This window comes from Tetrao urogallus, assembly GCF_951394365.1.
Source record: "Tetrao urogallus genome assembly, chromosome: 1".
NCBI classification, from domain to species: domain Eukaryota; kingdom Metazoa; phylum Chordata; class Aves; order Galliformes; family Phasianidae; genus Tetrao; species Tetrao urogallus.
Window position 1 is genome coordinate 138,271,560 of NC_136813.1, and position 25,132 is coordinate 138,296,691.

The 25,132-nt window shown below is 42.7% G+C and overlaps 1 protein-coding gene across 1 annotated transcript in view; it reads right to left on the reverse strand.

Annotated features, from left to right (window-relative positions):
• KIAA1549 overlaps positions 1-24,777 on the reverse strand; it is a gene marked incomplete at its 5' end in the record, with an annotated part of 133,315 nt that extends 108,538 nt beyond the window's left edge. The window contains one exon of the mRNA XM_079538211.1: positions 24,675-24,777. Within this exon, the coding sequence (XP_079394337.1) occupies positions 24,675-24,777 (103 nt within the window). The remainder of the gene's footprint in view (positions 1-24,674) is intronic.
• Positions 24,778-25,132: the final 355 nt, after the last annotated feature.

The following is a 25,132-nucleotide window of genomic DNA, read 5'->3' on the forward strand; positions in this document are numbered from 1 at the left end:
CTTCCATCCTCAAAAAAGCACTACTTGCTTCACGGTGCCATCCAAAATCTGGGAAGAAAACTCTAACTCCAAAGTGATGTAAGAAAGCAGCCTTCCTTTATTCCTCACAATACGTGATGGGCAACATGAAAAGCAAGTGCACCCTCTCAGAGTTCAGGTTCTACACTTAAACATCACAGACATAGGCAGTACACTGGCATACATATTCATTCTTTTACAAGAACTCATTAGTATATGCTAATGTCCCTCTGCGCAGACACAGTTGCATTTAGGGTGCTCATACATCCACTTACTTTATCCCCATTTTTCCACTATCAGCGTCATCACTGAGACTTTTGGCTGACCTTTAGCTGTTTTTCCCCAATTTGGAAGATTTTCATTGCTTGTTAGGCCATAATGAGCAACATCTAAAACAACATATGTGCAATCTGAAGATACTGTTACACCTGCTGGGTGCAAAAGGTAGTAGTAGTCTGATGACTCCAGTGCTTCCTGTGAAGCAGAATTAAGAGAAAACAAGGTTGTTCACACACCAAGCAAAGTTGACACAGAAAGTTTCAGAATTAGTACTCATCAGTTTGTTTTGCTAAACTAATATATTGGTCCTTACACTAACATACTGGTCCCTATTGCTAAACAAACCAGCCTATATCAATGGCAGCAAACAGAATGCCAGATCTCTCCCAATTATTTAATGTAACTGACAACAAAACAGGTTTCTGTACCTCTGGGACTATCTGGCCCAATCTGGATGGAGCAGAGAAACCTACAGTTGGATGCTGAGGGCCATGTTCCAGTGCCTTCTGAAGATCTCCAAGGAAGAAATCCCACAGACTCTGGACAACTGGCATCAATGCTCTGCCACCAACACAGCACAGAAGTGGTTCTGATGGAACCTTCCATGGGCTAGTTTGTGCCCATGGCCTCCTGTACTGGCACTGGACACTGTTAAAAGGAGCCTGGCTTTGTCCCCTTTGCACCCTCCCATTACTTACACTGATTAGATCCCCCTGAGCTTCCTCTTCTCCAGGCTGAGCAGTCCCAACTCTCTCAGCCTCTTCTCAAAGTAGAGGTGCTTCTCCGCCTTGAAAACCCTTTTTTTTTTCTTTTCTTTTTTTTCCCCCTTCAACCTTCATTGGCCTCTTCCCAGTATGCCCATCTCTCCTGTACTGAGAGTGCAATGCTGGACCCAATGCAGTGTGACCTCACCAGTGCTGAGCAGAGGGGAAGGACCACCTCCCTCCCCTCCACCTTCTACTGGCGATACTTTGCGTGATGCAGCCCAGAACACTGGTGGTCTTCTTTGCCTTTGATTTTACAAAGCTGGCACCATCCCACTTTGTGTTTGCATTGTAGTATTAAAAAATGAAATAGTTCAGAGTGAACAAACATCTGTGCTTCTGATTTTCTTTGAACACCAGTTCTTTCTATAGCATGCACCTTTCACACACCTGTACAAATTACTGTGCGAGTGTTTTGTTACACGAGGAATGAAGCTACCCCCTCTTTTAACTAAAGAAATTCATGCCATACACACTGAAGTAATTCTCAAATAACATGATGTATAACAGATGACCGCAAAGTTACCTCTGAGCAATCACACTGCAGTGGATCTCCAGGAAAAAAAAAAAACAAAACAACCCTGAATAAATAGCACACTGTTTACCCCTGAAGTAAGCTTTTCCTATTAGAAAAAAAGAAAACAGAAAACACCTTCTGACAAATCCTCTCTCAAACTCAACATTTCCATTAACTTCGAAATGTTAACATTTGGCAGATCTTTGGACAAGAACAAGTGAGAGCTTTAACTCTAGCTACAATTTAAGCAAACAGAGACAGCAGAAGATGTGTCACATCCTGAGCGCTCCACCAGCGCACGCAGCGTTTCACTGTAGGTTACTGTGACGCTTTTATCCCTGTGCCATCTTCTACTGCTTGTTTGTTCATTTTCATTTTGTAAATGGACCGCTGTGCTGCACGAGTTCCCTCCAGGCCAGCCGCAGGCTCAGGGCATTTCCCTGCACCCCATACCTCTACTTAGGCAGACAAGCCTGCCATTAAAAGGCACTGCTATGTTGTAGGAGGCAATGCAACACTGCTACTAGAGCCAAGTTGTAAAGAATTAAGATACTGGAATTACAGCACTACCTAGCAGGGTACATTCTTGTACTGCAGTACCTTGCTTCTCTGTTCCCATCAGAGGCAAAACAGTGCAGGAATAGGACAATGCAGTGTCAAGAGCCTTGTCTAATCTGCCTAATAATCAGCTGTGTTAATGGCACGAGAAAACCACTCAGTGTTTGTAACTGTCCAAAGCTGACACTGAATACTTTAGAGAATTACCAGTTATGTAACACCTCAGCCAAATCTTCCAACGCAATGTCACGCCTTGTTCCAAAATACCAAATAATTTGCTTCTTGCGTACGTCTCCTGTCACATCCAGCAAAGCTACTTAAGGTCTCTCTCCGTGCAACAGGAAATTGCCTTAACTGACGCATTCTATGAGAGCAGACAGGCAGCGCTCGGCTTTGAATCGCTCCTTTGTCAAAAGTCTATTAAACACGAAAATAAGAACTCCACTGTATTGACATGCACTCCACTGAGAAAAATCAGTACAATTTGGGCAGATGATTCATGTTAAAATGACTCAAAATCAAATCTGCATTGTAAAGAAAAATGCAATTTAAAGATATATATGTATCTATGAAAGGGCAGGTGTTGACATCTTCAGGATCTCCACAACAGTCCTATTACATCCACATACATTATTGCTTATTTTTACTGCTCAGAAACCTTGAAGACCACCCCCCCACACACACACAGAATTACACAGAATGGCCTGGGTTGGAAAGGACCTCAAGGATCATAAATCTGCAACCCCCCTGCCACATGCAGGGCCACCAACCTCCCCCTTTAATACTAGACCAGGCTGCCCAGGGCCCCATCCAACCTGGCCTTGAACACCTCCGGGGACGGGGCATCCACAACCTCTCTGGGCACCCTGTTCCAGCACTTCACCACTCTCTCTGTAAAGAACTTCCCCCTGACATCCAACCTAAATCCTCCCTCCCTCAACTTAAAACCATTTCCCCCTGTCCTGCTGTTATCTACCCTTTCAAAGAGTTGATTCCCCTCCTGTTTGTAGGCTCCCTTTAGGTACTGAAAGGCTGCAATGAGGTCACCCCGCAGCCTTCTTTTCTCCAGGATGAACAAGCCCAGCTCCCTCAGCCTGTCTTCGTAGCAGAAGAAACCGCTTCCAAACTGCAGACGCAAACGAAGTCTCAAAGAAGCTCCCTCTGCAACCCATACAACTGTTTCTGCACAACATATTCTTGTATAAAAACCAATTCATTTCTTAGAACAGGATGCTTCCATGGTTTTATCTCGTCCCACCATGCCCAGCTGCCCTCTGCATCCCAAAATTCCAAGCCTGGGACACAAGAGTGGACAAGAAGAGGATGTGCACTCATCTGTGAGCAGGCAGTACTGAGTACTTCAACACAACCTTCCAGCTCTGCATGGAGCACACGTGTCCCTTTCGATGCTTCCCTAATAGTAGTATAACGCATTGGACAAAGCAACATGAATAACCATTCTCAGGGTTTTCCTGACTTCTCTCCAAAATATTTTATTTCCTTACTAAGTCTTCTTAAGTATCAGTACTTAATATGAATGAATACTTCTTAAGTATTCAGTACTTTCTTCTTAAGTATCAGGAAATCTGAGATTAAACATGACTAATTTAGGAATTTACATGAGACCACCAGGGACCACATGCGGTAAGGAGGCCAACAGGTGCTCTAAGGCTCTCACTTAAGCGTGAAACAAATTCTCAAAATTGGACTTCGACTATAAGTCTCATGAAGTAATTTGCACATAGATGTCAACAAAGAGAAAGTTACATACTTCACGTGCATTTATATATGCTTCCTGTTCTCAAAAGCTTTAGGACAGACCCCAAAACATAATTCTTCCCTTTGCTCCCTGTCCCTACAAAGGATGTCGCTTGGCTTGTGTTACCTTAAGCCAAACAGTCCACTTTCCCCTCCATTCAGAAAGCTGGAAAGTACCTTTCTTGCTTATGCTATCCCATCATTTAGGTAACAGAGCACCAATCTGTACAAGAAATCAGAGCCTGCACTTTCTGTTCTTTCAAATACACCTGCATTAAAACATTTTCATTAAAGCACCAGGGCTTTTACCGCAGGCTTGGTCACAAGTTCTCATCAAGTTCTCCAGTATCTGCTGCTTTGTGCAACTGTGTGTGCTGACAGCTCACACCAGTGATACAGCTATGATTCAATCCGCACATTAAGAGAGCTAAATTAAGTCAAGTCACATTGGCCCACACTTGCCAATACACACACCGCTGCTTTAGGTGAATTGCCAAAGGGCAACTCAGGAAGCCACAAGCCTTTGAAATGTTCAGTGCAAGACATGCAATCAACCTGCTGGCCTTGAGCACCTCTAGAAAACAGCTCCATCTGTTCTTCAAATAGGTCCCATACACCACTGGCAATCTAATGAAACAAATTTCCATCAATACCATTTTTATTTCTGCACATAATCCTGTCAGCTCAAGCAAAAGTTATTTGGGATGAGAAACAAGCAAACACTGTGCTACTTAAACACAGTTCTCAGTTACGCATTTCCTACAATGACATACACTAATGTTGGTATGGATTCTACACAACAAATAGTTGGGAAATCCTTCCTTTGTCTTTGCTCAAGGATTAAACATATATATATATGTGTGTGTGTGTGTGTGTGTTTAATATGTTATATGTATAACATATATATGTTTATACATTATATATATAAAATATAGCTTATATAATATATATATTACAAAGCTTATAGATATTAAATATAATTAATAGACTATTAAATAAAGGTTTTACATATTAGATCTATTTAAAAGATTAAACTCTTTTCCCAAAAACCCTCTCCTTGGTATCTTTTTCCTTTTTCTTTACCCCTATCAAAAGAACCCTTATTTTCCTACAAGGGCTGAAGCAATGTAGAGAAATTCAATTATTTTAATCCTGAAGAATCAGAACCTAGACTTCACCATAGGACATGGAAGCCTGCCATAAGCCTTGGGAAGCGGTGTTGAGGAGCCTAAGGAAAGCCACGCCGAGCAACTATAAGCTTTGTAAGATACAATGAGCCAGTGAACTCAGTCACAGCTGAGTTTACAAAAGGTCCATCAATATCAATGGAAAATTAACCTTAGCATTTTAATCCTGTTGCAGTGGGATTTACTATGCACCCAGAGATCCCAGCATGAGAGCTTTCTGCTGGTATTTTCATTGTAAAACACAGGAACATTTCTATAATACAAGACATCCTGCTTGACAGTTATCTTATAAAAATCCATACGACTTGAGTGAAATGGACATGTCTCAGTATACCAGTATACAAAGACAGGTAAAAATATGTTTAAAACCCAGATGACGATGCTTAACAAGCCTATTCCTCATAAACTTCAGAAATTCCAGAGTATTGGGAGAAGGGGAAAGAACATTATTTCCTTAAGATTTTTAAAGAATATGGATGTAAATCTGATCTAAATCTCCGTTCTTTTAGTTCAGCAAGGGTTTTAAACTAAAACTGGGGAGACTTAGGTTAGATGTTGGGTAGAAATTCTTTACTCGGAGGGCAGTGAGGCACTGGCACACAGCTGCCCAGAGAAGCTGTGGTGCCCCATCCCTGGAGGCACTCAAGGCCAGGTTGGATGGGACTCTGGGCAGCCTGAGCTGCTGGGTTGGAGCTAGATGGTCTTTAAGGTCCCCTCCTACCCAAACCACTCCATGATTTTACACACAGCTAACACTAGACTGTTGATCAGCACTTGCACTAACACTAATCTCTTTTTTATTTTCAAAGTGACTAACATTCTTTCTGTATCTGCTGTTTCCACAAACGACCCATGGAATCTTTCACTGTAGAAAGTGACTGTAGAAAGTGAAAGTGTAGAAAACTTACAGACACTTCATTACAATTAAAAACTTCAGATTTGTGGTGTAAATAGGTGCTGTGCTCTAACATCCCTCTTACTTCAAGCAGCCAGAACACACACGTGAAAAATATCTTCAGGCACTGTCTTCACACACCAGAATTTGAAAGCTCCATTTGGTTGCTATGTGGAAACTGGAAAAATAATGACAACCTGTACTACTCAATTAATCTTTCTTCTAGTAAACGGATTATATTTTTTGACATAGTTCACAACTCTGCATGAGCAATATCTTGAAGACAGAACAAGAGAATACCTCTGAAAGTTTGAGGACATTTCATCTAGATCATTGTGTTTTCTCCCTGCATTACGTAAGTTGCCAAAAACTAAAATCTGAGTTTTATACAGACAGTTCTTGTGAAACACTGTATCTTGTTGATACTGAAAAAGATATCCAAATTTGCAATTTAAATCGTGTTCAATAAGCAAATGACTTTCAAAAAATTGCCAGTGTACTGCAAGTCAACTTTTGCAATGAACCCAATGTGTCAAGCATTTTCCACACCAGATCAACTTATCCAGGTATCAGCTGAAATAGCACAAGCTTCTGGAAGTACATTTTAAAGTGCACAGTAACGTAGAACTTAACACTACATAATAAGCTTTAAATGAACTGTTGAAATGTCATCTCCTCAATGTTGCAGGGTTTGAAATCCACTTGTCTTTCAAAAGTGTTGTGTAGTTCTTCTGCAGTATTCTTAACGTTAGTAATCTATAAGCTTCACAAAAAAAAAAAAAAAAAAAGTAATTTAAGAGATGCACCAGAGGCACAACAGTAAGAGGCAAAGCCAAATCATCGCTTAGTTCTTTTTATTGCTCAGATATAAAGAAGCCTTTCCATGATGATTTTTCTTCCGGTACTTACAGACCTGAATTCTGAAGCAGGAACCTGAAGCATAAGTACCTTACACAACCACTTGTTAGCAACATGAACAAGCCGGCAGGAACTAAGTAGACCACATGTGAAAAACCATTGTCTGGCATCCCCAAAAAGGTCTTCCCAATCAGCAAACATTGAAAGGAGAACAAAAACCTCAAGAGTTTTGTATTTCCCCCAGTGCTTCCAAAGAAAATAGCACTCAATTTTAGCTCACTACACATTTATATTTACACATTTATATTTATTAATTGACCCCAAATATAATAAACTAGATTGCTTAGATTGCTTTCCCACTCCTCCCATTAATAAGCAAGAATAGAAGAAGGTGGCTCCTAAGTTTCCTGTATGTGGTCTTCCTAATGACAATAAATTTATTTTTGACCCCAATTTCTTCAGGATTAAGATGCTTATAATAAGTTTCAGAGTTCAAAAATACTTAGTACATTGTCTTTGTCTCTGGCACATCTCTGGCTGCTTGGGCATGGTCTCACAAATCCACTTGCCTTTCCTCCTGTATCTCGCCTTCTCAGATACCACAGCTCCTTTTTGCTAACTTCAGCCATGCAATAGCAGGTAGTCCTACAATAGCATGGGAAAGCCATGTATAGCCAAAAATAATGCATAGTTAACATGTTAACATATATATATATGTTATATATATATGTATATATATATAACATATATATAACATATATATATATATATATATATATATATATATATATATATATACATATATATATATACATATATATAACATGTTAAGCATGTTATTCTGGAATACATCATTACATTCCTTCCAGATACCTCCAATTAGAAATTCCTATACAGCATCACTCAGCAAGATTTGGATGTTAAGTACAGATACCTATGAAAAATGGTTTTCTAGATCAATTATCTGTGCAAAAAGCTGCAGAATATTATCAAAAAATATTTTAAGAGAATGATCTCAAGCAAATATCCACCATTTAGTGCAATTAGAGGAGCCACGTCAGCTCAACAGCTTAAAAACAGACTGGAGAACTGTTAAAGAATATTGCACTGTTTGATTTTAAGCTGCAAGGCCAAGACAGTAGTTTTCACTAGACAGCTTGTCATTTTGTGGGATCTTAATGTCACAGGTCTCAAAACAGACTCCTAACTGGCAAAGTTCATAATTTTCCAGGTTTTTACTGCACATCTCAAAATAACTTTTACTGCACTGTCAAAATAAACACGTAACTATGTTTTGAATAGCGTATGTATGCACATTGTATACATACATACATGTATGTATTTACATATATGTACATGTTCCACATGTATATGGAAGTGTTTGGCTTAAGATCAGTATAAGAAATGTGGCATGCTTCACATACTCTCATGCAATTATTATTAATTTATATGAGAGAAACATGAGAAGAACAGCTATAGTAGAGAACACACTGAGCTCACAAATACGTGGTACCTAGAGACACAAGGTAATTTCAGCTAGATTCCACTCAGCCTCCTGACAAATGGTATGCTAAAACATAACACTTCTTCACTCCCCCTCAGATGTAGACACACATGCACACAGAGAAACTAAAACAGTTTCATTGATACAGATCTTATCTAGCAGTACAACTAACTCCAGATTGCTCACAAACCAAACGTGAATAAGGAAGCCAAGAAATACAACATTTGTAAATGATGGTTAATCCCTAAGAAAGCTAAAAGGGACAGTAAGAGTGAACTTACCTGTTCGCTGAATATAGCCAGACATTTTAAAGATAGATCTCACGAGACACGTCACTACAAACGCTTTTCCTCTTCCCTAAAAACTAGGCATACAACAGCACTGACACATAGCCTTTTCCTGGAGTTGGGCATTGTTAGGAGTAGACAAAAGCATAAGCCTCCTTCCCAAGCCTACCCTGAAAAAGTACTTCTAAAAAAGAGACCTGCTTCTCGGACAAAGCAGAAATGGTGGCACATTTATAAGAACACTTGTTCACGTTGCTTCTAGTTTCAATAGGATAAGTTTATCACCCCAGAACAGTGAGTTCCCTGAAATCAATCAGCATTTCTACCTAATCCCCTTCCACAGACGGGCTAAGCACAATGATCTGTGAAAAAAATTAATGGAGTTCTAATCTCAGAGGTCTCCAGACGATTCCCTCAGAAGTAAATCATAGCTTGCACATCAGTGACAGCTCTGGGAAGAGCAATGTGTACACAATGATTACCCACCCAAACGTGCGGATTTTCAAAGCCTTTTTCAAAGCCTCTTCAACAGAACTCTTGAGTTCAGGAATAAGCTCAAATGTCCTTGAGCTTTAGAATGAAAAAGGGTTTACACAAGTGGTGGGTACAGGTATATTATTTAGCATCCTCTAGAAGTGGCCAGGAAGGGAGAGGTAAATAAATTAGCAATATTTATCAACAGCAATTCAGGAAAGCCCCAACAAACAACCGACACTGAAGATCAGCAGAAGGCTTTCCTCATATCCCAGACTTCCTCCACAGCATGTTTGGAGGAATTAAAGACTGAAAGATGGGAAGTACAGAAAGAACGAAAAGCAACCCTAATGACAAGAACAACAATAAGCTCTGAATTAGTTCTGTTACACTGGAGAAGAGATTGTGTAGCACTGTCCAATGAGATTTCATAGAATCATAGAATGGCCTGGGCTGAAAAGGACCACAATGATCATCTAGTCTCAACCCCCCTTCTATGTGCAGGGTCACCAACCACCAGACCAGGCTGCCCAGAGCCACATCCAGCCTGGCTTTGAATGCCTCCAGGAATGGGGCATCCACAACCTCCTTGGGCAAGCCTTTTCCTCCTCCAGAGTATCAGAGCACAACCCTGTTCAAACCATCAGGCATCTTTTTCCATCCACTTCGGAGATTTTACACATTTTCTGCCAACTGTGAGTGAAATTAAGGGCATCAATAAACAAAAAAAGCCTTCAAGTGTTAGGAAAAGCCATAGAACAGTTTCTTCCATCCTCTTCAGGTGGTTCTTTTCCTATCCACTGCTTTTCTTGGTCAAACACTGCTTTAAGTTTGAAGCCAGGTATAAACATTACAGATTCAGGAACCCTCAAGTGTCATTACAGCAAGATTTTCAACCTTTGCTTCACAGTTTCCTGGGGAGGCCAAATACTAGTTCTAAAAAATCCACAAAAGGAAATTCAGAAGGCAAGAAAACTAGCTACTAGGCAACTACAACTAAAAAAGATTAATAGCTCTGCTGCATACTGCTCATAGAGAAGAAAACGAATAAGCATTACAGAGCACAGTAGAAATTCCACAGGAAAACCAAACAGCACAAGCAAACTAGTCCAACCAAGTAAGAACACAGGGTCTCAGCACAATGGGTCCAGTTCAAATGGTGCCATCTGCGCCACAGAAGGTAACAGATCAATAGGATCCCCCTGGAGTAACACAGACAAAAATCTACACCCGCATTTCACTCAGAAGGCAAAAAACACATCAACAAACCTACTGAGGTATTGCTGTCAACCTCTCACTCCCAATATTGCAATTTAAAATAAAACATATATACTCCAACTAAATGGCTAATATAGCATGGAACTGAACAGAAACCATTAAAATAAGTAATACTGGTCACTGCAGACATCAGCTTCTATAGTGCTGCATTGAATTACTGAAAAGTTTCCACTGTCGCAGAAGTGTCGGCTGATCTCCAGCTGTTCCACCCCTGCACACTACCAGCAGTTGCCAATGTGCAAACCATGCTTGGAGGGATTCATGCCACAAGCAACAATGGCCAATGGCACTTGAACCTTGGCACAACGTCCACGCTAAAAAAAATTTATATTCTAATATCATTAGACTCTATAATATCCTTCTTTGAAAACATACAGCCACAAGTTTATTATGATGGAGAGCAACAGCATAATCTTCCAGTTCTAACCGTTCCTCCTAATCTTCCAGTCCCAACTCTGGCCTAATTCAGCTCAGAAAACAACAGTTTCTGCCATGTTATCAATGCAAGCTTCAGTTGTTAAGTCTAAATGAATCAACTTAGCCTCTCCAAAGAATTCATCAAATAAATAAGTAAACTGTTTAAAAGAATTTTGGTAGGAAGCTTCAAAATCCAGTAGACTGTATTAGCGCCTGTTCTAGGGCATCTTTAAACAAATGAGTTTAATTAGCTCTTTAATCTGAAGCAGATACCTAATCACAACAGATACCTTTGTGGTGTACACTTTTAATAACTCAGCTCCCACATGGTCACCACTCCCAATTCCCAACCACATTCCTGCAATTCAGGAAGTCACTTCAAGTCTTCCACGCTGTCAGACAAAGCAACATCTCTGACACATCTAAAATACCCTACACAAGAAACAGCAGTTCATCAAGCAATATATTTATTATGCGCTGGTCTGCTATTTTTTGCAATAATCTCTCATAGTTCATAACAGAATTATAGTACCATTAAAATGACAGTATACTACCCATAAGATTATTAATGCTACCCAAGGATTAATCTACAAGCAAAATATATATGCCATACCTGTGCAGCTGCAACAGCAGGTCCTTCTGTAGCCATAAAACAGGAGGTTACAGACTGAATATTAAATAAGTGATTCACAAAGCTAGTCTAAAAAAATTTAATAGAAATATAAATGTTGCTATAATCTAAAAACTGGAAGTTCCTTTCCCTGAAAGGGAAATAATTAAGTGGGCAGTAATGCTTTTCACTCTATCAAAACCACAGTTTTACTAAGTGAAAAGTGTTTGTGCTAGCTTCCATGAACTGCACTCCAACACTTGTGCCTCATGATAAATATGAAATTTGATAGTAGCAACACACACCTGCACAGAATGTCCTCCATCGCTCCCCCACCATTTTGTTCTACCAGTTTCACTGAGGAATGAAATCAGTTAAGTAGGGATTTAAAACAACAACAAGAAGTCCTTGTCCTTTTTTATTAGAGACCTAAAATCCCCTAAACTACCACTAAATATGTTTATCATTCTCGTCCCCACTGCAATGCCAAGATTCAAGCATGGTCTGCTTCCCCTTTAGCATGTTAAGGCAATCAAGCAAGTCTCATTATCTCCGTTTTCCCTCTCCTTTTGCCCAGTTCTGTTCCAGCTTTACAAAAACAGGGCATTTTAACAACATCTCCCTCCTTCCATCCCTCTTCACTTCTTTAAGAAGCAAACTTTGATTTCATTTCTAAGAAACAACATACAAGAAACAGATGTAATCACAGAGAAATAGATTAAGTTCACTATAGACCTCTGCGCGCGCGCACACACACACACACACACAAAGGAAGAAGATTATGTCATTTTAAGGATTTCAGAGGTAAGTTAAGTTGCCTGGAATGTTAATCTCATAACCAACTGAAGCGTACATACCATGAAATAATCAAACTTTCCCATTTAACTGAGCAAAACTTACATCCCCAAAATGCTAAGCCTCTAAAAAGTAGACACTGGTTACCAAGTGCCGCTGTAGATGCCATAAACTAACGATCATGTTAGTTGAGTTTGTCCCCTATATTGAGGATAAACCATCTTTCAAAAGTTGTCAGGACATCATCACTCACCTAGAGAAGTAGGCTCTTTATTTAAACTAAGAAAGGCAACACTGAGTATTCAGCTGAAACAGTCCCAAATGTCATAGTAACATTCCTATACCCACTATTGTTTGGTTTCATTAAGCCAAATTGCAATTTTGTTTTAACTTGCCACCAATGTTGTTACAGATTGTCTAGCAGTACGTGAACACATGAAATTAAAAATGATGTTTCTGTGCCTGAAAGATCAGTACCTGAATGTATGAACTGGCTGAGCAAGAAGAAAACATGTATTCTGAATACTGCACAGCCTCACAGCAGAAACCCATGTTGGTGTTTGCCGTAGGGAAGGTACCAATGAAGTCCATCTAAAATATCTAAAATCTAAAATACGTATCTAACAAGGAAAACTAATGAAGCCTATAAAAAACCTATAGTTTTTATTAAAAAGTTAGCAAGTTCAAATGTGCATGGCACTCCATTTAAAGGCCTTAAGCATGACTGAGTACAGTGATTAGTTATGTTCATATTTTTTTAAATATTCCATCCCAGAGATGCTTTAGAATTTGTAGTGTTTCATATCTATGTGATATTTAAATCATAATTAAAGAAACCACAGGGGTGACACTTTCAGATCTACATGAGACTGGAAAACAGCCTCTCAAAAGTGATCTGTTACACATACAGCCACAAATGACTCACATTTATTAGTTTCTCTCTGATAAGGCTTCCTCTGTCCAACATACTGTTCCATCATTAAGACAACACATGGAGGAAAAACACCAAATTCAGTATCATTTGGCTATGAAAGCCCACCAAGATAAAAATAAAACACGCATCTGCTCCCTAGTAAAAAATGTGCTGACTTGTGTTTAGCTCCAAAACATTCAGTGTTCCTTTCTGCTCCCAACCCTTCACAATATCACAACATTCAGGAAAACTCCTGCATCTTATCTGTTTAATGTTTATAAATATCTAAAGGGAGGTGGGAGGCAAACGGATGAGGCCAGGCTCTTCTCAACAGTGCACAGCAACAGGACATGGAGTAATGGCCTAAAACTTCAACATAAGAAGCTCCATACTATCATGTGGAAGAACTTCTTTCTGTCAGGGTGACATAACACTGGACCAGGTTGCTCAGAGAGGTTGTGGGGTCTCTTTCTATGGAGATATTCAAGACCTGTCTGGACCCTACCTGTGGGACTACTGTAAGGGTACCTGCTTGGGCAGGGGTTGGACTCAATGATCTCAAAGTCCCTTCCAACCCCTGCAATTCTGTGATCTTATTCTGTACAATGAATTTTTGCCTCTGCCCGGTATCCCTCAGACAAGACTGTGACAGTGACAGGCTACCACACTGCCTGTCGGTTCCACTGCTGGCTCAAGTGCTCTGGCAGGCAATAAAACAGGCCTCATGTTGTTCCTTTAACTCTTCTGCTAACAGAAAAGCTGCCAGCACCAGGAGCCAGCAAGTTCGCACTCAGAAAACTTTGCAAAACTCTGCTGGAGCTGATGAATGTGCATGCTACAAAATACTTTGTCTTCAGTGCTGACAAACAGCATTTCCAAATCCTGTCTCACACACGGTACTGTTGAACCAGGCAAGAGAACAAACATATTCACTACCTAGTTAGTGCTGAAAGCCGCAGACTGCAATCCCACCACCTCCTGGATGCTGGAGTCAATCACATGAACGTTTCTTACACGAAAAGGGAATAACCATGTACTCTCAGAGTTGAATTAACTACTTGAAAATAAAGAGAGCCACTTGCCTTCCAGAAAATAAAGCCATCACAAACAGCAATACAGACATAGAAAAACTACCAGTAAGTGATCACATTTAAATGCAAAAGGAATTGCTGTTAAAATGAAGGTTTCTCAGTAGCAGCTACTTAAGAGCAAACAAGCTCTAATGCATTTGCTTCTTAATAAATTAATTTCAGAGTAAAACAGGGCTGTGGTGCTGTTCTGCCAGTGGCAGCTGGATTTTAAAAGTTTCCTGCCCCTCTTTCACATCCCCAGATGCTTGTTTGTGCCTCCAGAGGTGCCAATACAATTGTTTGCATGACTGTGCTCCAAGCAGAGTTCAGGAAATATCCTGCTTACAGGGCAAAACATAGTAAAAACATTCCAGTGAAACACTGTTTAAAATCACAGGGTATATTACAGGCATCCAAAAAGCTGCAGTGACAAGCTAGGAGAGAATTAACAGCAGCATCTTAAATTGGATTTTCCTCTGCATGGTGTAACAGAACCACAGCTTTGTGAGAGGGAAAATCAGTCACGTATGGCAAGAGACGGCACTGCTTGCTTCCTCCTCTCTCATTTTCCAAGTCTTCCCCAACCAGAAAACAAAAACCATAGACACCCTTGCAGAGCTCATTCCTAATGAGCTCTACTCTCCTCCTGGAAAGCTTCAAATACATAGCACAAACCAACAAAATGTGGAATCAGGGTGGTTCCCCTCTCCCCCACATTCCCTATGACGTTCTCTCCAACAGACTAACTGATAACAAAGACCACAGAATATATGGCAAAAAAATAAAAGGATTTTCTTCCAAAGTGAGGAAAAAAAGGGATGAAAAGGATTTGAAGTTCACCACATTGCACAAAACAAAACACATTAACACATACATGAAGAGAAATCTTTTGGTCATGTGTCTCTGCTTGAAAAGCACGCAAGTATGTAGATTGCTCCAGAAGTAACGTCTCCTGTTTGTTTCCATGGAAACTACAACAGATACAAAGAGTCCAATAACACTCAGAGCAAATTCTCAGCTACAAAACACTATTTTTTTTGACAGTCACCTGCAGTAACTACGCGTTTTCACCAGCAGTGAACAAGAGCCAGCACATCACACTCATGTCAGCTCAGTGGAGGTGACCCACTGTTGCTGCTGCCAGGACTGAAATGCGCCTCCACCACTTCACTGTGCCACTGTTCGGATTCCATAAATGTTCAGCAAGCATCGACGAATGTCGATGGCTGCCACTTTTTCCACACAGAGGAACTCAAGAAGACACATCTTTGCTTCATATACTTCCATACCGGATGCCATTGAGTCAGGGTGCCTCTCTGCTGCCATCTGTAACATGACAGCAAAACATGACAGAATACTGGGGAGGGTTGAGAATCTACTACCATACCACCAACAGCTGACTCTGACATTGTGGGCCAATGTACAAAAACAGGAGGCATTATTTTCGGAGCAGCCCTCAGAGACGGCAGAGCTGCAGTTTAAATCCTCATTAGACCTACAAACACAGCGTGAAATTCTATCCTCAATTTAACAGCTTTACCTTCAACATATTTGAAGCATCGATTAATCCAATCCCAAAATTTGGAAAGGATGCAGTGATGCCAGTTTTCTAGTGTCTAGAATTGCTCTACTGCAGCAACTCGGGAAACACCTACAAATTCTCAGTCTTACAGAACACCTAGATAAGAATTATACCAAAGTATACTGCCACAGGTTATAAAGATATCTGTCGCAGTCGACTACTACAGATATCTAAACAGAGCTTTGCCCATTTGGTTCCCCATACTATCAGTATCCCATAGATCACCATTCAACTTTTATTACACTGCAGCCTCACTCTGAGCACTGGGTGCAGGTTTGGGCACCACAGCATGAGACGAACACAGAACTGTTCAATAGTGTCCAAAGGAGGGCTACAAAGATGAAGAAGGGTCTGTAGGGCAAGGTGTGCGAAGAGCAGCTCAGGGTTTGCTCAGCCCAGAGCAGAGGAGCTGAGGGGAGGCCTGATGGCGACTGCAACTCCTCACAGGGAGCGGAGGGCAGCGCTGAGCTCTGCTCTGTGTGACAGCGACAGGGCCGAGGGAACGGCATGGAGCTGTCAGGGGAGGGCAGCTGGGGGTCAGGGACAGGGTCTGCACCAGAGGGCGCAGGCTTGGCTCCAACTACTGGTGTTCAAAAGGTGTTTGGACAATGCTTTCAGACATAGGGTCTGATTTACGGGTAGCCCTGTGTGGTGTCAGGTGTCGGACTTGGTGTTCCTTATGGCTCCCTTCCTGCTCAGGATATTCTATGATTCTCTCCCTCTGACAGACTAAGTTCACGCTCCTCTACATCAGAAACACACTGTTGTAGACACTGCAGAATTACACTGGTATCAGATCACTTCATGATGTATCTCCCAAGAACAACAATTAAACAAACAAAACACAAATACTACCAAACAAAAAAACCCACCCATGTGCAAGCACTACCATAGGTATAAGCAGAAATCAGTCCCACATTCCTGAGCTTACTTGTACATGCTACATAAACACCTGCTGCTCTGGGTCGTTGCTTTGACTACTTCAGACAAACTATATTTAACACGCACTTGTGCTTTTCACTTGTCCCCCTCCAAATAATTCAATCCACAAGGATTGATCTTAAACACGCTGAAGAATTCCAATCACTACCCATTTAACTAATCCATATCTTTCATCTACTAGCAAAATTCTCATTTGTTCTCACTCTCTCAATGCTAAAAATAGAGAACCTCAAAATAAGACTTTGTGAAACCAAGTCCACTTGTTCATTAGCAACGTGACTTCTGGTCTATGACAAATGCAAGTAGGAGCAGGAACTATTCACTCAAATCAAAGTGTCTTCATAAAGCACATTCACTCATGTGCCTCCATTTGGACGAAGTACATTTTTCTGGTTTCAAAAAATTTTGCAAAAGTTATTTAATGTCAAGTTACATGTTATGTAATTTAATTATTTAATGCCAAGAGCACAAGATTTAGACATTAGCTCTGAGTTTCACGCTACTTAGGAATAACAAAAAGTCACGCAGAACATTTCTTAAGCTTCTTACCTAAATGACACTGATGTTCGCAATGAGCACATGATACAACTTAAGACTGCATTTTGTTCTTCAGAAGTGCATTTCATTTCCGAATGTAAAATAACGCAGCCACTCTGAACTGCCAGTGCTGTCTCAAACATTAGCAGCAAGTTTGGATGATGTTTTTGGCTCATTCATAAACATAAAAACAACTATGTTGTTTTCATAAATATGAAACAATCTTGTTAGCAGTATGATTTCAAGAGCTATCTTCTCCTGACCTGAATAACTAAACTTTGCATACAGTAAACAGGAGCAGTAAATACCAAAGAATCAAAGGAATTAATACTCCAGGACAGAAACTGCGTTCAGCTTTGTTTCTAAGTTAGTTTCTAATGCTCCCAGGATTTTAAGAAGATTATACTTTCAAGCTACACCGTCTATTGGGAATGCAGTCAATTGAGAAAGAAGCAAAATGGATTTACATTCACCCTGCATTCCTCAGCCATCCTGATCCTTCCGACAATTTTTATAGCCCTTAGAACCTTGTTGTAGTAGAAGCAGCAAAGTATCCACTCACAGAACGTGGTAAAAAGACGAATGGGATTTATTTTCTTTAAACTTCCTTGCTTGTTTTATCCAGGGCTAGTACATTTCATGACAAAAACTTGACTATTGTATTGATTCTAACACATTTTTTCCCCACCAAGTGACTATAAAAAGCACATGCACTCAGGAAAGAGTGCATGGAATAAATTATGTCTTTAAAAAAATTAAACCTCAATGGCTGGAAGCCCAAATCTGTTTCATCTTTCAGCTTAAGGACAGGAAGTAAGGTCATTGTCAGCTTTTAATTGAAAACATTTTCAAACAAGACCCCTGGTCTAGATTGGGATCTGGTTCTGTGACATGCAATGTCTGTCCCAATATATCACACAAGTTAGTCCCAATTCACCATAAGCTCTAGCTCCAGTTTTAAATAGAGACATACACCAGAAAAGTCGCCTAGTTGGAACCTATATAGCTGATACAACCACCTCACTTCTATTTGAAAAGTAACTCGGCTGTAAGAGGGGAACAAACAGAAGCAGATCTTTCTCACATACAAAGTGATATCAGTTGGATTTTCTTGTTTGTATGAAAATGCTCAGTAGGAAAGGAACAGTCACTGTAGCAAAGGCTGCATAACATTCTTTGCTTGCAGGTACAAAAAGGAAACATTAGAAAACTCTAAACGTAAAATTAATCATTCAGAAGTTTGGAGGCGTCATTACTAAGGCTGCCCATCAAATCTCAGTTTAGCTTTTCTCTGCATAAACTTAATGGTGCAGTATTTAAGCACATGATCACAGATGGTTTCCTCATGCAAACAGCGCACAAGATGGTTTTCAGTAATGCACAGATATTGGCCCTATGCTGCACATCTGCACATAACATTATTTGAGAGCCTCACAAAGAGGGCTGCAAAATTCTTCAGGAGATCACCTAATCCATCGTTCTACACCACCGTGGAATCACTGGTGCAATGCCCTCCTGTTAGTTCATTATTTCATCTGCTCCTGTAATTCCAGTGATGGATTATGTTACGGCCCCAAACCAGAGCAGGCAGCCAAGCACTGCACACCACTCTCAGCATCCCAGTGAGGGCTCTCCTGCCTCTGGGGAGATCCCAAGAGTTTCTCTCAACACCAAGGAAAGCATGCTGAAGCCCACAGCCCACATGCTCATGGGCTCTAGCACAAGTCATGCTGCTGAATCACCTTCTATCCCTCTACTCATAAAGACCTGCTGCAGAGCCTGCTTGTCATCCTACCACTGTGCAGGACTGGAGCCCCTTCAGAGGGATACTGTTATGCGCTCTCCTTACTGAAAAGCATCTGGATTTTCAGGCTCTTCTTTGACTGTGTTGCCAGAATTCCCACTCCTTCCTTGCTGATAATGATTAATGCCAATTTTGGCCTCTCACCTCTTTCTCAAACCACAAGACCAGTTACACTGTCTTGACCAGATGGCTTAAAATCCATTCAAAATCATACACAGGGAATTCATAAAAGTCAGGGGGAAAAGAGGACAAAAATGCAGGCAGGGAATGCAAGCTGGAATTGCTAAAATGAGCAACCATCAGTTCTTTTTGAGAAGATCTGATTTAAAATGAAACAAAATCCTACTTTCACTATGAAACAGCATACTGCTTCCAATCTGTAATAGTTAACTTATGCTAAAAAAAGTTTCAATACAGTAAATGGCAATAAACACCACTACCTGCTACTTCATTTTTGCTTACAAACAGCATTTCTTAAAATACTTCTCTGAGAACTGCAGCTAGGTTAGGCTGGTTTATCGTCCACTGGATCTTTATTGTTTCAAAGACAAAAGTCTTTGGCTTCCTGACGAACTTTTCTTTTGTGCTCACTGTTATCGCATGTGTATATTTCTTAGTCATTTCTTGTCTGATTTTCAAAATACACCTAAGAAATTGCACATTACAAATGGTAAAACTATGAAGCAAGGTCAAATTCTGACTGCCTGACTTGAAAGATTAATAAATATTTAAAATCACACGCTCAACATCTATTCAAGAACAGAGTCCTCTTGGCTCCTATTACAGTTGCAGGCACTCAGCATTTCTGCAACACAGATCCCATAGGTATCCAGTACACGAAGAACACACAGCTAGTGACCACCTGTGGGAAGCTTGCTTTAAACCACTCACTCACGTCACATTGGAACTCTGCAACAACAACACAGGTCAATTATCTAGGACAGCATTTAACTACATTAATAGTGAAACCTTTATTTTTATTTTTTTTAAATGAGAGACTACAAACAACTTCCCAGTTGCCTTCACCTCACTTATTTCACACCTTCAAACATCTGCCACAAGAACAGCAGGAGTCCCATAGATAACTTCTCCATTTGCTACTCCCCTCCCATCCTTTCAGCAGTTATCAGTTTTGTATGCTGGATATGGTCCTGTGGGCACATGGGTATACACACGCATAAATATTTACAGGTGTGTATATTGCTATACACATTGTTTATGCAGATACACACATCATCACATTAGTTGCCCAAGAAAGCTGTGGATGTCCCATCCCTGGAGGCATTCAAGGCCAGTTTGGATGGGGCTCTGGACAGCCTGATCTGCTGGGTGGCAACAAGCAGACTGGAACTAGATGACCTTTAAAGACCCTTCCAACCTAAGATATTCTGTGATTCTATGATTCTGTACGTGGATATACACTTTGTGATCATACAATTATAGCTGTACCACAACTTATGGGCACAGGAGAAATTTAAAACTGCAGAGTTTTTTTCCAACATTGAATTTTGCCTTCACTGTCTTTATATGCTGCTACCTCTCCAAGTAAGAAGTTCTCCAGTTTTTAAAAAAAAAAAAAAACTCTGAAACTCCTTTCTGAGAGAGGGCTGAAAGACATCCTTTCACAAAGATTGAAGGAACAGATGATCACACTCTTGAATGAGAATAAGAAAGTTACAACACTCCAAAATTACAGGTTTTCTGCCAAATTCTGGAGAAAGCATCCTAGAGCAGCTGGTATACACACCTCTATATCTTAATTTCAAGACTGATGCCTTCAGCTGTATCTCTTCCAGCACTGTCCCAACGCTGCATCTTGACTACTTCTGACTCCGCCTATTCTGAAGTGGTTTTGTTGTTGTTTTCTTTTTTAAACCAAGTCCATTTACCTCTCCCGGTCTGACAACCCCATTTCTAGGTCACACTGATCATTTCTTCTAGGATTTATTTCTGTTTCCCACACCCACAGATGTATTTCCCAGCCCTACCTTCATCTCTTGCCTCATAGTGTTCTCCATCTGCCAGTTGCAGTCTCCTACCTCTCCACCAAAAGAATCATAACCGCAGCATCATTAAGTTTGGAAAAGACTTCTAAGATCATCCAGTCCGACCACCATCCCATCCCCACCATGCCCACTGCCTACATCCCTCACTGCCACATCCACATGGCTCTGGAACACCTCCAGGACGGTGACTGCACCAGGCTGCACCAGCCTGTGCCACTGCAGCGCCACTCTTGCTGAGAAGAAATATTTCCTAATATCCAACCTGAACAGTAACCAGAGAAGACCTGCAGATCTTTCTCTTACTGCCACTGCTTAACTAACACAAATCCCATGTCAGCTCCTTTTAACAGCCATCTCTCCTTTTCCCTTTGGGCCTAAAGCAGTGCATACCACCACACAACTCTGCACCATGAGGCAGATCTCCAACCTCCTCAAGGAAAGGAAAGTACTCCATTACATTGCACAGACATGCAGAGGCAGGCAGGTACAGTTCTTAGCCCTGAAGTTTGGCTCAGCCCCTCTACACTTTCACAGGGAAGTCAGGTCTCACATACCACTTTGGGCTGGGATGAAAACAGGTGGCACACACACCCTGGTCAGTATTAGGAAACAGATCCATGAGAACTGGATACATTTCAGTTTTATCAGACACAGAAAATGCATCATCTCTGTCACAGCCATGCGTGCCTAAATTCGGTTGTTACAAGCCATTAAAAAAAAGTCACTTTCAAAGCAGCAGCAGAGAAAACATCCCCTTCAGAGCTGTCACAATATGCCGAAGCCTAACTGCATGCTCTAAAGCATAAGGGTATTACAGTCATTCAGAAAAGAAGCTGGCAGAACTCAAAGCAAAAACTATTGTTTCCCTCTTGCCTCAGCATCAGAAGTTGCCGAACTCTTTCAACTGACATTTTGGGAAAAAAATAAAAAAATAAAAAATCTTCAGCCCATAGCAAAATGCATAATTCATAAGATTTCAATTGAAACCATTGAGTTTGTTCTCAGCTTTCCTCTTGGAAAATCTCTGCAGCAAGGAGCAATGCTCCAGTGCCCAAATTCTCTCACAGCAGGAAGGCCAGCACTGTGGAGGCCTCCCCTGTCACCGGCACACAAGTCCTGGGCCTGCCAGAAGAACCTGAGATCCTGCTGCACAGAAACAAGTGGCACTCACAAGATAGTCATGACTGAGGAGAAAGCAGCACCAGCTTGTTTAGAACTCCAACTTCTTGGAAGGGCATGCAAACAAAAAACACGTTTCCCCTGGCAAAGCTACGAGCAGAGCTTGCGAGCACAAGGTTGCCATAAATAAAGCAAGCACAGCACTGGCTTAAAGGGAACCTTCTGTGAGGAGGAACTGAAGTGAACTGGATGAGCTCACCTGGCTACTGGAGACATGGTGCCAAGCCAAGTGTCTGTAACATCTGTGTAGTTACACTGAACAAAGAATGTCCTGAAACTGTCCCACACCGCACTGCACCCTGCTCCCCACCTGATCTAGCATCAAGCACAGCAATGGAAGAAATCAAGGTGCAATGCTTTCAGAGATAGATAGGGTTTGTTTTTTGGGTGGTCCTGTGTAGGGGCAGGGTTGGGACACAGTGGTCTTTGTGTGTCCCTTCCAACTCAGGTTATTCTATAGTTCTCTGACATTCACAACTTGCCTTTGGTCTACAGGTCTCTGAGGAGATGCACAGAGGCTTCTCAAAGCCCGATGCACAACTTCCCTCTCTCGCACAGAGAACAGTGCAGCTAAACAAGACGAACCATCCTTGGACTCAGAAACTGTGCAATGAAACGAAAGAAACAGCACAGCCCAACCACAGCAACACAGTGCTCACAGAGCCTGCCCCAACGCTCACACGCCAAGCTGCTCAATACACACCTATCTGCATACTGGGAGCTTGGCATCTGCTGAGTGGTGCAAGCCAAAACCCTGATTCAGCAACATGTGACTTCAGTGGGAGCTGGATCAAGCGCTCCTAAACCCAACTTGATTTATTACTTCATTTTCTTAAGCACTGATGTTCACTTCGCTATTTCAAAGCAGGTTTCTCCAACAGCCATGCCACTCCTGCACCCTATGCTTCCTCTGCACAACCCCGGACTGGAGTGTTCCAGCTGTCACTGGACCAGCAGAGACCAAACGGCACTGATAAGCTGTGCCTAGGACTCAGGGACGGTCCTGTAATCTGCTCGCCAATGAGGTGAGCACTGCAGAAGACCAGCACACATCTCCTCTTTGGTTCATAACACCATTACATCACCACAACATTCTGAGGCTAAAGAAGCAAGTAGGGTAACGGTTGCCTTAATTTTGTAAAGATGATGGGCCCCACACAGACAAAAAGCATGGTGAGAGTGTGATTTATGAAACATTTCAGCTTAACCAAGACAAGAAAGAAATATGCTTGTCCGCTGCTACCTGTGGTCTTCCCATCTTTGCAATCAATGGACCATTCCTAACACATCTCAGACAAGCATCCTGTGAACTGCAAGTTGGCTCAGACACATCAACATGCTACAGCTCACAATACATGGCTCACATGTCCAGTGGGAAAGGACCAGGCAAAAGTGATGCAGTGCGAGGCTGTGCCCTGCACCAGGCGGGACACCGCTGCCCTGCCAGAGCCCTGCTGGGTTACATCACATTGCTGCTGTTACACAAGGAAGCAGCACTTTCTGCAAGCTCACAGAAAGCCTCCACAACTTGTGTTTAAGCACTACTGAGTGACAGGCAAACAATTCAGCAAAAGCCTTCACCGATTTACTGTGAAACTGTAGGAAAAAAGAAAGCCAGCTCTTGTGTTAACCTCGAAGGAGCAGAAACAAACCACATGAATCCCCGATTTTGACACCTCCTTTTCTGAAGCACAGAATCTTCACATAGAGAAAGGAATCTCTGAAGCTCACTAGAAGCCACCAGGCTCTGCATGTGTGTCCCTGCTCGGAGTAGCCATCAGCATCACAGAACCAGGCACACTCGGTACTGCTGTCCTGAAATAGTTCATAGAATCACAGAATCATAGAATGGCCTAGGTTGAAAAGCACCATAATGATCATCTACTTTCAACCCCCTGCTACGTGCAGGGTTCTTAACGCTATTTTGATGTTGTCAGAATTGTATTACTTTCTACCCGGCATACGCCAAACAGAAAGCCCACAATCGCGACAAAACTGCCTTTACACACAAAGAGTTGGCTGCCGCTTTCACAAAACCCGGCGTTCAGAACGAAGCACCACGCTGCGGGAGCGGAACCAAAGGAGACACCTCAGCGATGAAGCTGCCTACTCCACCACAGGCAATTCCGCCGTCACCAGAGAAAACGGGGGAAAGAACAGAAGAAAGGAGAGCGAGTGGTGCCGCTCACCCGGGCAGCCCCGGGCAGCCCCGCGCGCCTCCCGCACGCAGCGGCCGTTCCCGGCCCGCGGGACTCGGGGCGAAGCGGCGCCGCAGCCTCAGCCGTACCCTGGCGGCGGGACCCCCTCCCGCGTGTCGTGCACGGCGCAGCGGGGCCGGGCCGCGCGACGCGCCCCCGCGGTACGCAGCGGGCATTGTTAGCGGCGCGGCGCGGGGAGGCCGTTCAGGGCCCCGCACACCTGCCGGCCGCCTTTGTTCCTTACCTGAAGCGGGAGAGCCCCGCAGCGCCGGCACGGCGAGCAACAGCGGCAGCAGGGCGGGCAGCGCCGGCCGCCACCGCACCGCGAAGCGTGTCATCCCCGCCATGGCACGGCGTCAAGGCATCGCGGCGCCCCGCGCTTCCCCGCGGGCAGAAAGGGCTGGGCGGGCTCGGCGGCGCCTCCCGGGCGCATCCGCTGCCGGCAGGGGTCCGGACGCTCTCCCTCCCCGCTCCCGGGCGGGCCGCGTAACCGCTGCGGCCCTTCGGGCGGGGGCCGGCCCCGAACTCGCGGCCCCGCGCCCTGCCCGCCTCGCGCTCGCTCCCCCGCCGGCGGCGACGCGCGAGCCCCGGCGGAGGCCGGCCGGCGGCGGCGGCGGCGAGCGCAGCGGGGCCGCCCGCCACCTGCGCGCGCCCCGCCGTCCGCGTCTGCGCGGGAGCGCGCTCGCCCCGCCCTCTTCCCCG